General features: G+C 38.1%; 2 protein-coding genes across 3 annotated transcripts in view; one reads left to right on the forward strand and one right to left on the reverse strand.

The window, feature by feature from the left end:
* CHD1 (chromodomain helicase DNA binding protein 1) overlaps positions 1–3,113 on the forward strand; it is an 82,699-nt gene extending 79,586 nt beyond the window's left edge. The window contains exons 35-37 of one of the 2 annotated variants that reach the window (XM_063295394.1): positions 275–329; positions 1,146–1,356; positions 2,152–3,113. In XM_063295394.1, coding sequence (XP_063151464.1) covers positions 275–329; positions 1,146–1,356; positions 2,152–2,497 — 612 coding nt within the window. In that variant the 3' untranslated portion in view covers positions 2,498–3,113. Of the gene's footprint in view, positions 1–271; positions 330–1,145; positions 1,357–2,151 lie in introns of both variants that reach the window. The other variant, XM_063295393.1, reaches the window with a different exon arrangement.
* Positions 3,114–8,061: 4,948 nt separating this feature from the next.
* The window catches only part of RGMB (repulsive guidance molecule BMP co-receptor b), a 36,595-nt gene continuing 29,268 nt past the window's right edge, over positions 8,062–15,388 (reverse strand). The window contains exon 5 of the mRNA XM_063295395.1: positions 8,062–11,658. Coding sequence (XP_063151465.1) covers positions 10,996–11,658 — 663 coding nt within the window. The 3' untranslated portion in view covers positions 8,062–10,995. The remainder of the gene's footprint in view (positions 11,659–15,388) is intronic.

Consider the following 15,388-nt stretch of genomic DNA (forward strand, 5'->3'; position numbering starts at 1 on the left):
AACTTCCCTCATAGAAGGGACCCGTAACATACCCTGCCTTCCCAGTCTGGTGGGCCAGGTAAGATGTGACTGGGAAAAGGCGGTCTTTCAAATAACCAGGCCCCAAGCCATGTAGGGCTTTAAAGGTGATAACCAGCACCTTGAATTGGACCCAGAAGCAATACTATAATACAAGCTTATGATGATGATTGATTATGATTATGAAATAAGAGCTAGTTGAAAGTTTTGTTATCACATTAAACCCAGATAATATTTTACTTAATTTTTTTAGCAGTATAATGAGCAGAATATCAGCAGCAGTGTGAATACAAATTTGATTAGAAATCCAGGTAAGAAATTCAGCTATTATATTATAATAGTCTCCATACAATTTTGTAAGTGGTACTCCAAATTTAAGTATCTCTGGGAAATGGGAAAATAGATCAATACCCAGTCTAGTGTAAAGCTACTTAATGCATACTCTCCACAAACCCAAAAGCACATCAGTCAGTAATTATACTTTTCTGAATTTTGAGATGCAGTTCTCCAATAAAAAATATGTAATTTGCATACAGATTTCTGTATATTGCTAGAAATAACATAAAATGCTTTATTTAAAGATAATTGTTTGTAAACATGTGCAAATATGCTTAAAATGTATAGATTTTGTGAAGTTTTTTTAAGGCATTAACAGATTATGTGAAAATGATGGAAATGAAATAGAACAAATTTAAGATGAAAAAGATGAAACAGACAACATAAATTAATATACATTCCTATTAAAAAAACACATACACATTAATAGTTTCTTTTTAATTGTAGATCGTTACAGCCACCTGTTGGTTAAATTAGGAAGCACATTAAAATGGAAGTGGAAGATTAGGTTATACATTTCAGTGCTATATTTTATATTAAAATGTCAATTATTTAATTATATGCATTCAAGTAGATACTACATCTAACTTGGAATCTCCCTGAAGAAATCAGATGCTTTAAAGCATGAGATTAGATTATGGCTTTAGTTTTAATTCAGCAAAAATACCTACTTTGACTATCTAAACTTGGGAAACGTACTGATTAAAACTTTGGACTTGATTGTGATTGCCAATAATTTTGATTGGTTGAATGTAAATTGCTGATAGACCTCTATATTTCTGTTTAAGTAGATGTGGAACGTTTAAAAGAGAACACAAATCATGATGACAGTAGTAGGGACAGTTATTCCTCTGATAGACACTTATCACAGTATCACGATCATCACAAAGACAGAGTTCATGGAGATTCTTACAAAAAAAATGATTCGAGAAAAAGGCCTTATTCCACTTTCAGCAATGGAAAAGATCATAGAGATTGGGATCACTGTAAACAGGAGAACAGGTAATTCATGTGACATTTCTTGAGTCCAGCTTTCCTAAGCATTTCATAATTTTTATTTCATTTCTCGTTAATGAGATAAGTATGTTCTAAGTTCAGAAAATTCCTAACATTTATTGGTGTAATTTTAAATTTAGTAATGTATTTAACATACCTTGAACAATAACCACTATGTAGTCAGGAAAGACAGTATGAAAAGGGTCAGGGCAGTGTCAGTGTTACATATTTGCTCTTTTCCCGTAGAACCTGCCTTTGTATCCAAATTTATCTCCACGTGTTCTGAGTAATTGACCCAGCACATCCCACTTACTTTCCTCATTTTCTCTTTGTGATTTTGTTAGCTCAGGTGGCTGATTAGATGTGATATTAAATATATACTGTACATATAGTAATATTAAAGGGCATCTGTTTTGAAAGGGTAATTATTAAAGGAATCAGCATTTAAAAAGAACATTATACTCCTTTCTACTGCAGTCATGAAAAACTTTCCTGTATATGAAGGTAATATTTGCATTGGAAATACTCTATTTTAAAAATCCTGAGTTCCATAATCACTGAATGACAAGAAAAAATAGTCCTGTGCCCATTATAGTATATATTGTAGATAATACTGCTTTTCAGCTTTTACACTCCCAAAACTCTCCAAACCAAAAAAAAAAAAAGGTGTAACAAATGCCACATTTCCAAGAATACAGCTTTAAATTGTGAAAGCTTTGTAAAGAAATTTAGGATACAGATTCTAAAGCTGTATGTTTTAAGTTCGCTTCCACTATAGTAATTATTTTTCTTAATTTTCAGATACTACAATGACAGTAAACATAGAAAGTTAGATGATCACAGAAATAGAGATCACAGATTGAATCTGGAAGGAAGTTTTAAAGACAGTCGATTGCATTTAGATCACCGGATACACTTAGATCATCGATCCGGTTCAGACTACAGCCATCATAAATCTTCAAGGGATTATAGGTATCACTCAGACTGGCAAATGGACCACAGAGCTTCCAGTAGTGGCCCCAGGTCACCATTAGATCAACGATCACCTTATGATTCTCGATCTCCTTTAGGACATAGATCTCCTTTTGACCATTCAACAGATCATAAAAGTACACCGGAACATATGTGGAGCAGTCGGAAAACATAGCAAAGACTGAATATTTCATGGACTTTTTTTTTTTTTAGCCATACAATAAACTAACACAGTAATTGCCTTACATGACTTGAAAGACATGGACCGGATGTGCTCTGAGTAGCAGTATTGTTACTACTTTCCAGTATGGTAGTTATATTATCCCCACAGAAGAAGAAATATTTTTGTATTTAAAGTTTTAATGCTGCACTGTGCTGCAAATGTTGTGGCACATTTTTTTAAAGAAATAGAAAATGTTTACTTTTTACAGGGACCTCAACACTGCCCAACTTAGACTGGATCTTAATCTGAACTCCTTGTCAGTAGTTTTATCCTGAATACAATTTAAATTACAGTTTTAGATGAGCACTCACATGATAATCTGTGATCGTATTTCAGGAAAGAGGATTTTTTTAAAGGATTTAATGACTAGTTAACTTTCCAAAGCTACTTGTTTACGTTATATGCTGCGACCACCTTGCCGCTTTTTCATCACAAGCTTGAATATTTAAATTCTGTACCTATAATTGTAAAATAGTCAGGCATTCTCCAGTTTGATCAATTGTAATGCCTTTTTACAAAATGGCTGTAAATTATTGTAAATTAATTAAATGAGCTTCCCCTCCCATGACTTTTTCTTTCTAAATTGGTTTGGCTTGATTATTTAAAAAAAACACATTGATTTTAAAATAAAGTATCGGGTGAATTCATTAGTCAAAATCTAAAAAGGAGAATAAAAAACTTCTCTGCCTTTACTTTATATGAAGAGATTTCAGTTCTACCGATTGAATTATATGCAAGTGATTTTTTTACCTCCTGACATTTGAGTCAGGCTGGGCGATTATGTCCATAATCTCTCTTACGTTTATATGGCCCCAGACTGGATTGTGTAAAAGGATATTCGAAGCTGTTCTGAAGCTAAAACACACATTTACCGGAATAAATTTATTGATTCAAACATTTATGTTACGTAATTTTGAACTGGAGCAAATAAAAGCTACACTCTAAAAGGGTAAAGCCCCTGTTACAGATTTGGTTTAGGTGTTTTTAAAAAAAACTTTTGATTCTAGAAATAAGCTGGTAGGTTCTAACACTGGCTCAAGGAGGCTTGTATTCATATCCTCAGTTAATTCACTGGACAGAAGGATGGATTTGGCCACTTCAATTCCCAGTTGTTTATTTCTAAGGAAAGCCTGGATTAAAAATACAGATAAAATCAAATGTTACCAAGATTCTTTTGAGAACTTCAATTGCAACCTTTATTTCAGATTAAGAAGGGTATCATTAATCTGTATAGAACCGTTTCCATGGCACAGCAAAGTGATGACAAACTATTTCTTCTTTTCCCTGCACAACGAACAGCAACTGATGTTGGCATTTTTAGATGAGTACCTAGCACAGCTACACGGCTTCTGCTACTCTCTTTCATCCTTCCGTACCAGATCCCTAGGGAAACAGGAAACACTACTTGAAACCAATGCCAGCCCAAATCCATACCTTCCTTTCTTCAATTTTGCAGATGCAGGTGAGAAAACAAAATTGTCACTGATAAAATCTTGATTTTTCATTCACATGAAATCATGTTTTTTTCTGCTTACCAATTGTTAAGTACATACCTGTAGTATATTGATTGTTACACATTTTAAAGAGACAGCTTTGTTGGTTTATTGCAGGAAAAACAAGCGTTAAGTTTATACTCTATCAAATATATTTATTATGGTGTAAACTTTGTTGCATTACAGCCCATTTCATTTAGATGCCTGGAGAATTCTGTACACCTATGGGGGGGGGTTGCGGTAGAAGAGGGAAGTTTATAGTGTGCAAAATTAATACCTGCATGTATTATTTTTACAACAATGGGAACAAATGGGCACAAATTCTCATTCTCTGAATTTCTGACACTGGGCAAAAAGTTTTAGTTACCTTATGTGAATGAGCTGCAAAATATATTGAGATATAGCAACCCATTTTCCCTTGATATAATAGACATGAGTTGGAGGTGATACAGAGTCTGTTTAAGTCTGGAAGGCCAATTTACAGGCTTAGAACATGTGAATGGAACTTAGGGTTACTGCAGACTGCTCCCATCTTGTAAAATCTGCCTGCAATGAAACCAGGCATACTATACAGTATATCAGTGTTTCTCAACCTTGGCAGCTTGAAGACGTGTGGACTTCAACTCCCAAAATTCTGTTTTCCCACTTGCTTCACAAAGAACAATTTTTGAACAAAGTAAATAGCTTTCCACAAAATACGCAGTAGAAGGAGTAACTAAGTATATTTTATTAGAGATACATAGTAATTACAGAAGCTAGGTCTAGCAGCAGCAGATTTAAGGAAGCTGAATAAATTAATTTGCATAAGGCAATACATTCTCATAAAGTCCTTGTTAATGTAGTCATTATTTGCAGTTCTTTAAGTTTTAAACACTATGTATACATACTGATGTTTGCTACTAAAAAATATTGTAAATTACGTATAGCTTAATACATGGTGTCATCACTTGGATTTTTGGTTATGTGGTAACCTGTACTAAAATTTGGTTACTGGCAAAGCATTAGGACATGGAAAAATGCAGGGCTCTAGGTATTCAATATACATAAATATCTCACAAGACATTTTTCAAGATGTGCTGCTTGGTTCTGCAATTTATGAAGCATCCAAGGTGTTGACCAACAGACTGAAACTACATCAAGATGAATCAAGGTAATGTAGTTTGGAGTGGCCCTTGCTCTGTTCTAGATAAGGCTTTCCTCCTATGCTAGAGATTCCCAATTTATTGGCATTGTTAAACCAGCCTTGTCATGAGAAACCCAGCCGTTTCTGAGATTCATCAGTAAGATACTGCAACTTCATCCTATTCAGAAATTGGTTATGGCTATCCATTCTCTGCTAATACCATTTTTATATGCCTGTGGAACCAAATTGAAGATAACTGATGGATCCCAAGTGAAACAAACTACATTACTGAGTTTACGGATTCGAACTCTGATGCATATAGATATATAAAGATCTTGAAACATTTGAGCTGGGTACTGCCTAGGTCTCGGAACAGAAAATGTGCTGGTTGTTACCATTAAATCCCTAAATGGCTTAGGTCCTGATTTTTTTAAAGTTTACTTTCTCCCATTTAAATCTTCCTCTACTTTCAGCAGTGAAGCAGGAAGGGAAAGACAGAGGGCCTTCGTTCAGGAATAGAAGTATTTCCAGGAGGGTTTAATTGGCACTCGGGCTCTCCCTTCCACAAGATGGCTATTTCTTTGCCCAGGCTAGCTTCCTCTGACCTGGCACTCTCCAGTTGTAATGGACAAAGCTTTTCCCCATCCCCAGCCAATATAAGCACTATGCTCTAAGATCTTTGGGCTTACACATTACGCTAAGCTATGATTTGTTAACCAGTGTTTAGTTTCAGCCACCAGGTTCAAATATCAATGTGAATCACATTATGGCTTAGAGTGATGTGTGAATCCAGCCACTGTGGTTCATTCAGTGTGGTGTGATGAACTATAGTATTATGAATAAATACATTGTTTTACTGATTCTGTGTTTTACTTCATAATTGATTGTAATTTCTGTTAATGTTGCTGGAGTTAAGCATTGAAGATACTTATTTCTGGAACATAAAATCTTTATTTTTGTAATGCAAAAGCAGTTTGAGCCACACAAAGTGAGCCAAAGACCTTGCTTCATGGAGTTTGTGGCCACCTGCAAATCCTGTATTTTCCTAAGGTTAGCAGAGGGCCTGCATAAAGCATCTTCTCATTGCTGCATTACAGCCCATTCCAGAACTCAGGACTGCTTAACTGAATGTTAAAATTTGATTTAGTAACACCAAGGAGCAAATCATTTTTGCCAAGGATGCTTTATGGTTCATCCCACCCACCAATACACACACACACCCCTCTGTAGAATCCCTTCAGGGGGGAGAGTACTCCTGACCATTACTACTGATAGGAGAGAAATTAATTAGGGACATTTGAATTTAATACAGGTTTTTAAATGGTGACATCATATGAACTGTAGAATGAATGAAATAATACCCAATTAGACATTAGTCTGGTTTATTTTCCTTAAAGGAGAGTTAAAACCATAAAATTACGTACCTTGGTTCTGTTTTTGATCTTCCCAAATCATAATTTAGTTCAGCCTTGGATTCAGGAATGCTATCTGAAGAGAGCTATGCCTTCCATTTCCTTTTGAGCAGTGCTTGCTCTACTCAGAGCTAGAAAATATCTCAGGCAGAATTCTAGCCTCGGAGAAATACTTCTGGGAGAAAAGGATGAGTTTTTTAAATCAATATATTATACTCAGTATTTCCAGTATGTAGAAAGCAAGTGATGGCTCCTCCCACACCATCAGCTCTGAAGGACATAGATTCAGCTATTCATTCAGCTTGTGACTGTTTTGGTGAAGAAAGTGTGCTGGCTGCAAGATTCAGTTTGGGGCATTGAATTAGGCTTTGGGTAAGAGTTTGCTCTCGGCTTGGATCAAGTTGGAAGCTGCTTGCAACTCAGGGCCCAATCCAAGGCAAGACCTCTGCCTCCCATCAATCAGCCTGCCAAACTCCAGAATGGCCAACCTTGGGGAGATAATCATTTGAATGAACAGTACGCACCTATGAAGGGATGAAAACTACCTAACTGAAGAGAAAGCTACAAAAGTTTTGGAACCTTCTTTAAAAAGTTCCTATAACTTAAAAAAAAAAGACAATCCTGTCAAATTAGTCATTTTGGGTAAAGGGAATACTTACAATAATCTTTTGTTTTGTTCTTAATGAACTACTAGCTTCTTACTGCCTTGATGGCAAAAAAAATAAAATAAAAATCACAATTTCCAGAGACCCTGTAACTTGCAAGCAAGTGCTGGGACAAAATCAACAGAGGAATATTTTAACAAGCCACTGAAAGACTGAGGTGAAGTCCTTGTGGGATAGAATTCACACTTGTTTCAAGGCCCACAATTCAAGCAGCTATTTTGAGGATGGGTTCTGTAAGCATCATCCACCTAAGGTTCATCAAAGGCTAAGGTTTGTGTTACAGATGCAGTGATTTCCTAAAGTGCCTTGGAAAGAACTAGTTCATTGCAATGGGCATCCCCCATCCTCCTTGCTGATGACCCCAGGCAATTTATTTCTCCAAAGGACTCCATCCATATGATTGTAAGATAAACTCTCCATCGTCCACACACACCCAAAACACTGTCTACAGGGCTCTTCTGGCATCAGCATTAATCCTGCAGTTAGTAAATGTACTTGCCGATCACAGTTGAATCCATGCCTCTCCCACTCCCCATCCTGATTTTTATGGAAGAACATAGCTGGTATTTGCAGACGCAGCGTCTGCCTGTCTGCAGCATCCCAAACCATTGTATTATTCATGAAGCTTCACTGTTCGCTTCATTGCTCTGTGGGGCTTTAGTCTCGTCTCAATAAGCTTTGCTTTGATCTCGGGCACTGCACTTTCCACTCAAAATTTGGAGATTGGTTGAATTTGATTGAAATGCACCTTTCGTTACAGTATTAGTTTTCAACTATTACATACTGGCAACCAGCAGGGGTCAGTAATGGCACATTACAAACATTCCACAGCATGATACATAACTTTATTATTCTATCATAATTTAAAGCATACACTGCACGGTCACTTTTTTTTTTCTTTTTCACACAAACATAGACTTATTAGTATAGCCATGAAGCACATCTAAAACAGTCTGCAAAAGATTGGGCATACTGTGGGTTTTGTTTCATGTATTTTTTCAAGCATAAAAATAAGTCTGAAGCCTTCTAAGAGACAACCAGTTGGAGTATCTGTGAAAACCAGTGTTCCCTCTAAGTGTATGTTTTCCCCAGAGACCACTCACTAGCTTCAAACTATCCATACGTTTGGCATTAACTATAGATTCTCTTGGCTATGGTGGACTTTTAAGAACCAACTATATGCGAGTAACATTTTCTCAAGAAATCCCACAGTAGGATGAGAGGGAAAAAGCACTTCTAATGCTAACATTTCCAAAATATTACTTATCTCTGGATTTAATAATTTTCAGTATTTGTTGTGTAGATTTGTCTGCACACACATGTATGCACATCTCATGGGGGTTTGGGAACACAGGAAATTAGCACACACCTGTTGTTTACAATGGACTTACATTGTAGCTACAACTCTAGATTTGTCTAACCAGACTTCTTCCACAAATACCTTTTCACTTGGCACATAAAAATATGGAAAAATTCAACTATTCTAAGACCATCATGTTTCTCTCCATACAAGACTGGAAAGGGGGGCAGGGGGAGGAGGAATAAGGTTGGCTTCATATTCTATGTTGCCTTATTGCCTTGACAACAGACTAATGGCAGACTTTTAAACATTTTGTAACTGCAAAAATTAAATCATATAATTGGGCCACAAAAACTAAACCGCAAGTTCAGTCTAATACTTTGAGATCGGGCACAATTTGAATATACAAACTAACAAGAAATTTTGCTTGCATTTGGTGACTTTAAAGTAAGTAGAAGCTTATATTACTATGATGCTGTCATTTTAAAGCAGACAGGGAGGATTTACTCAAGGTCAACAATTCGCGTGACAAGCTCTCGTGAAGCCAACCCAAGCAAGCTAGAAATATCTCTGCATACCCAGGGTAGATTTCCAAGCAGTACTGCAAACCAATGCTTTACCACTTCAATGCAAGTTATCTAGCCCATACAAGGACCACACAACTAAATCCATTCACATGAGGATGGTGGGAGCTTCAATCCTTGGTAATTCCAGTTCAAAAATGCTTGGTAAAAGCTCTGCTTGAGACTTGCAAGCCACTCCCAGATCCACCATTGAAGCCTACCATTACACAGCCCAAGGAACCACTATGCCTTCCTACCACAGTGACTTGTTTTGCTGATTGCTCTTCACTAAGAATAGCAAAAGCTGAGTATTTTTAGTAACCAGAAACTCCAGCAATCCTTAAATTACATTTAACTTGGAATGATCCTGAGCTGGCTTGTTTTCAGCCTAGTTGCTAGCATGGGAAACGATATTCTGCTTACAAGAGACTAAGAAATGTTTGCTTAGCTGGCAGTGAATATTTTATATAGATCTTCATGTGCCTGCGGTATATTTTAAAGTCCTAAGTGCAGCAATGCTAGCAAGTATTGGAAGGAGAGCTATGTTCACACAGGAAATAAAACACTGCAAGTATGAAATGTGGATACAGTCTCTGGAGTTACACAAAAGAAAAAATTGGCATTGGGGCACCCAAAAGTTTTATTGTGCCATTAAGTTCTTATTGGCTGCAGCCTGTATCACTAGATGCATTATGTAACAGAGTAAGTTGTAGCCCATCAAAACTATGACACAATAAATCTGCCAGTCTTTATACATCCAAAAAAATACTTCTGTGTATGTTTGCACTTAACAGACCAGTACAGATCTTGCAGTTAAGCAGCTTGCTAAAATTGACACAGGAATGATGATGATTAAGCAATCCTAACCTCCTGAGCAAGCATCCCATCTTCTTAATTTTCTGCCTTTCTTTTCAGACAATTCAAAATGTTACGCTCTTTACCAATTTTTATGGTTTTGGTTGTTGCAAAAAAGTTTAGAAGGAAGGAGTAAAGTTAAGCAAGTAAGGCCTACCACTATCTTAGGGTACACATTTAATACAAACCACTTGAAGACATCCATATAGATATGAAAGACATTTGAGTCCCAGCCCTCCCAAAGAAATTTTGGAAAGTTCTTAGGCCTCACTCGCATACATCTGGAAGGAAAAGAGACACAGCTTTCTAAGTGTGTCCATTGCAAATTTGGTAGAAAACATGTATTTTGTACTTGCATAGTAGAACCCAAGTACAATTTTTTATGCTAAAAAGCAGTTCTTGGAAGGAAGCAGAGATTTGCTGCATCAGTAACAAATAAGATGCAGTTGTGAATGCACTAATTAGGAGGGTCAACGGCTAATAATTGCCCCATTCCTATGAAACAGAGGCTACTGGCCCAGGGTCCAATGGAAGTCCGAGACATTTCCGAGACCTAGGCCTATACTATATACCCAGCCAAGTTCTTATGTTGCCTTAACTGGCCAAAAGAACAGCAAAAACAGAAAGAACAGAAATCGAACAAACTCATAAGCGTATGAATTAAGCTAGGTAATACTCAGAGGGCATACTGGGTATGATATATGTACAGGTGGATATATGCTTTCCATATTACCTAGGTACACATAAATAGTTAATATATAAAAAATAAAGTGCTTTCTATCAAGGTCCTGATGAGAGGACATTATAAAATGTTTCACCAACTGCAAAGCAAAAAATATTACAATCAAAAGAATATTACATCCAACATACATAGGAAAAAAGGATAACACAATTATATACAATCCTCTGGATGTCCCAGGACAAAAAAGCATCCCTTCATATACATGGTATATACATATATGCTCTTAATATATTATGACAATATATATTTTAAAACTTTGCTCTCTACGACAACCACCAAAAGTGGGGGGGGGGGACCCTACAAAAACACAAGAAGCATTAAGCTCACAAGTCCAAGACCAAGACCAAACTCTCTCCCCTGACCAGTGCCCTCATTATTGGGGAAGATATGCCATCTCTCCTTCCTCGGATGCAGAGCCTCGACATCCTGCAAGGCACTGTGTGCAGCGGCTGTGAAATTGGCATCACCAGTGGTTAGTAAATCAAATACACAAGAATGAAAATAGATGTCCTTCAACAGCATCTTCTCATGGCACTTTGTGGTTGCACTCTCCAGTGTATATATAGACCGGGTGTGACTTGAAGCACCAGAAGGAAGGAGCTGCCCCATCACTGGTAAAGGAAGATGCCCGCTGTCATCAATGCGTTCACTGGAGGGACAGCCATTCACACAGAGCTGCAGGTCCTGGCTCTCTTCATAAGCCAGAGCTAGCTCTTCTGGCATGCGTATGGATAGTGTTAAGTAACGGCCAAGCTGGCGCACAAACACAGTAGTTCCAATGTACCTAGCATGCATTTCCACGTATTTGCCACTCACTCTCTCCACAATACGCAAGCTTTTGGGGTCCCCATCTCCACCAGTAGTTGTGCCATCTACAAAAGCTGCTGGCAAATCATCTGTTACTGCCTGGTACACCTTCTGATCTGTACAGTCTTGGTAGGATTTAAAGATAATGGTGATCTGTGGAGAAAACAAAACAAAACAAAAAAGTTAAAAGAGGGCACTTCACATTATAGCTCACAGGTATGTATCAGGGAGTATGCGAATTACAACAGACTGCTTAAGAAGCCCTAAAAGGAACATCTACTGTTAAAAATATAGCAGTGTAATTATACAAGTTTCAGGAACAAGCTTGACAATAAACAGAGTGCATTCTTAAGGTGTTCATTCCCAAATCATTAATTGCACAACCACCTTATCCTGGAAGTTACAAGAGGACCAACATGCCACTGTTTAAAACTGCTAAACTTCTTAGGGAAAAGCTTCTCATTTAAAAAGTAGGGCTCCTTAAAAGTAAAAGTAGGGGGCAAGATGGATAATTCTGCGATGATATTTCTAGCCTAATTGCCAATAAGGAGGGGGCTCATTATACAGAATGACACAAGAAGTGTGTTCAGTGTATAGAATGATAAAAGAATTTTACTGCATTTCAGAAAATATAATATTTGTAAGATCTAGTGAAAACAACGCTATATCTTAGTGGAATGCAAACATCTCTTCAGAATTGTCCCAAGGCTGATGTGACAGAAAAAAATGGCCCAATGACTATCCACAGTCTAAACCATAAAATGTAACAGTATCAATCACATGGTCAATGGCTTAAGTACCTATATTGCTGTCGTCATAATACAGATGTTTTCCTGACAAATAAACAGGCCATGCAAGGGTTCAGTGAGCCCTCCTAGCTCCCTCATTTGCCACCAAAATTTAGTAGCACATCTCCTGTAGAAAGTCTCCAGTTATTTAAAAGAATGATAAGCTGGAGAAAAATTGAAAATGAAAAATATCAGAATGGTATGCATATATATGCAATTCATCCAGAATGGTATGCATTATATGCAATTCAGATATATTTTGGAATTTATCAGTTTACTTTGTTTCTTTTCAAAAGCCCCACTGGATGAGACAATGGGTATTTATGGATAGCTAGTTCAGAACAGCTGTTCATCTAAGGGGGAAAAAAAAGGAAGATGATGGCAAAGAAATAACTGTGGTCATCTGTCTAAAATTTTCACATCTTTCTTCAAACTTATTAAAAGCATTTGTTGTACACTGCAAGAGGAAGGATATTTTATTCTTGTACTGAATTTATTACTCATTAATTACTGCCTTGGCCCAGGACACTTTCCCCTATTGGCCCATTTTTATATGGCCTTAACATACCACAAATGAGCAAAATTGAGCCTCTGGTCGAAAAAACCCTTATCCTAGAACAGGCAATCAGATAATTTACAGATGTTTTAGACTTCAATTCCTCTCATCTTAGGCAAAATGGCTAACAGCAACAGACTGTGGGAACTGCAGTCTGAAGCAATAAACTGCCTATTTCCGCCCATAGGCTCACAGACTACAGAACTGATCTGAGATGATACACTGAAGAGAAAGAAGCCAAAAGAGGATTTTTCATTCATTCATAATTCTGGTTTTTCCAGCTGTCTACTCATACGCAGCCTAAAACCACAGGAACCCAAAAGGAAGGAGAGGAGACAATTCAAGCAGGCCATTTTAACAAAATGTTTCAAGGGAGGAAAGGAGCACAGCAAATGTTCTCTATATATCCCCCACCCTACTGTTTATGGAGTCATGCCTCCTTTTCAGTGTATCTGGAAAAAACCTTTTCAAGATTACTTTTTTCTTTCTAAGGTTTCTAGGCCCAAATCATTATCAGCATCAGAATGCTCCCTTCCCTTCCCCCAAATTCCTGGTGTTTCTTGCTCTTCCAGAGTTAAATGTTTTGCTCTTAGGTATATATTTGTTCTATACTGCTATGCTGCTTCAATCAAATGAATCTGAGCTGCTTACAGGTCTATGGTACAACATAACCCCTAACAAAATACCTACTTTTCATAGCATTCTATTTGTCCCCAGTGTTTTCCCTAAAGTTCTTGAGCTCATGCACCACAAGGTAACTTGACCATTAATATATTCATTAATTATTATGTACGTCCTATTTTCGTATTCCACCTATATTCTAAGGAGCCTCAAGATGGTTCATATAAGGTTGCCCCTTCAAAAAAAGGGACTGACTCCCCCCACCCCTCAAAGTTGCCCAGAGATCCCCAAGTAGGTGTTAGGACATGAACTTGGATCTATTCATATCTGTTCTCTCCATTTTTTTAACAGAAGCTGTAAAGTAAAGAAGAGTCAAATATTCATGTTAACAAGGGCACCATAGAGCATTCTTATCAGATATTACCACCAACATTTAAACATCTCTCAGCTTTTACTATATTTGGCATTCTCTCCCTTCTGTCTTCGCCATTCTCCTCCTCCCCCAACACCCTCCTTATTTTTGCTCCATACGTTCCCACTGGTGCCATCAGATTGGAATTCTCCAACAATTTATTCAGTCTAACTCACATAGACTTTTAGCTGCTCCAGTGCAGCTGGTCTTCAGTCTCTTAAATGCACAGCCACAGGCCATCACCAGGACTGTGTGGCTTTGAAAGGAAGCTCATGTTTATGTTGCCTACATCTGAGCAAGAATTGAGTGCTTTCTATTCTACCAGAGAAAGCCACAATTTCTTTTTGGATAATCATGTTAGACTCAGCTCAGAATCCCTTGGGGACCATATTTTGGAGAAGGTTTCACTAGTTATTTGTTGCATAAGCCATTCTTCTCTTGCATTTTCTCAGGAAGACAACGAAGGAAGAGAAGGAGAGAACCGAGTAATACAATAAAACCTGAGAATGAGAATAAAAGCAGCTGTTTTTTATTGGATGAAAAACTCCAGTGTCAAGCAGCACAGACATGGGATCTACTTTGTAATTAAACTAATGCTTGTTGTTGTTTATTCGTTTAGTCGCTTCCGACTCTTCGGGACTTCATGGACCAGCCCACGCCAGAGCTTCCTGTCAGTCATCAACACCCCCAGCTCCCCCAGGGACAAGTCCGTCACCTCTAGAATATCATCCATCCACCTTGCCCTTGGTCGGCCCCTCTTCCTTTTGCCTTCCACTCTCCCTAGCATCAGCATCTAATGCTACTCAGCAGCAAAAGTTATCTGTCAGCCTAAGGAAAATAAGAGTCCTGAGCAAGTTCACTCACATCTTAAGTGACAAATTAGTTATACAAATTGTTGTTAAATAGAACTCTCCCCTCCCTCTTCTGTTTCCTTCAGCCCCACCATCTTCCATTCTGTAATTGCCATAAACTTACCCCATTAACATCACCCTAAGTATATTCTCTCCCATTTCGGAGAATGGTTTTACATTAGACTCCCAGTTAACTGGAACTCAAGCAACCAGCACTCTCAAGCAACCAGCAGATAAATCGAAGAAGTAATACTTTAAATCAGGTGTGTTCAACCCATGGCCCACAGGACACATGTGGCCCTGAAAAGCATTTTTTTCTAACCTCCGGCACCTATTGTTGGAACTGCTGCTCCCGCCACCACTGCCTGGGAGCGAGAACCAAGTGCGGACTAAAAGTGGGAGAAAAAAAGAAAAGGGGAGGGGGAAAGAAGGAAAGAAAAAGGGGTGGAAAGCGAAAACAAGAGGCAGAGAGAGTGGAGCACAGAGCAAGCCACTTCCCGGGGGAAGCAGGGGAGGGAAAGGAGAGCAGGCGGCTGAGCTTCCCCCCCACCCGCGGGGAGCTGCTGCTGCTACTCCTCCTCCTGCATGCACAAGGTGCCAGCAAGCAAGCAGAGGAGGGAAGAGGAAGGCAGGCGTGCAGGCGGGGCGGCTGGCC

The sequence above is a fragment of the Candoia aspera genome, chromosome 2 (assembly GCF_035149785.1).
Source record: "Candoia aspera isolate rCanAsp1 chromosome 2, rCanAsp1.hap2, whole genome shotgun sequence".
Taxonomy (NCBI): domain Eukaryota; kingdom Metazoa; phylum Chordata; class Lepidosauria; order Squamata; family Boidae; genus Candoia; species Candoia aspera.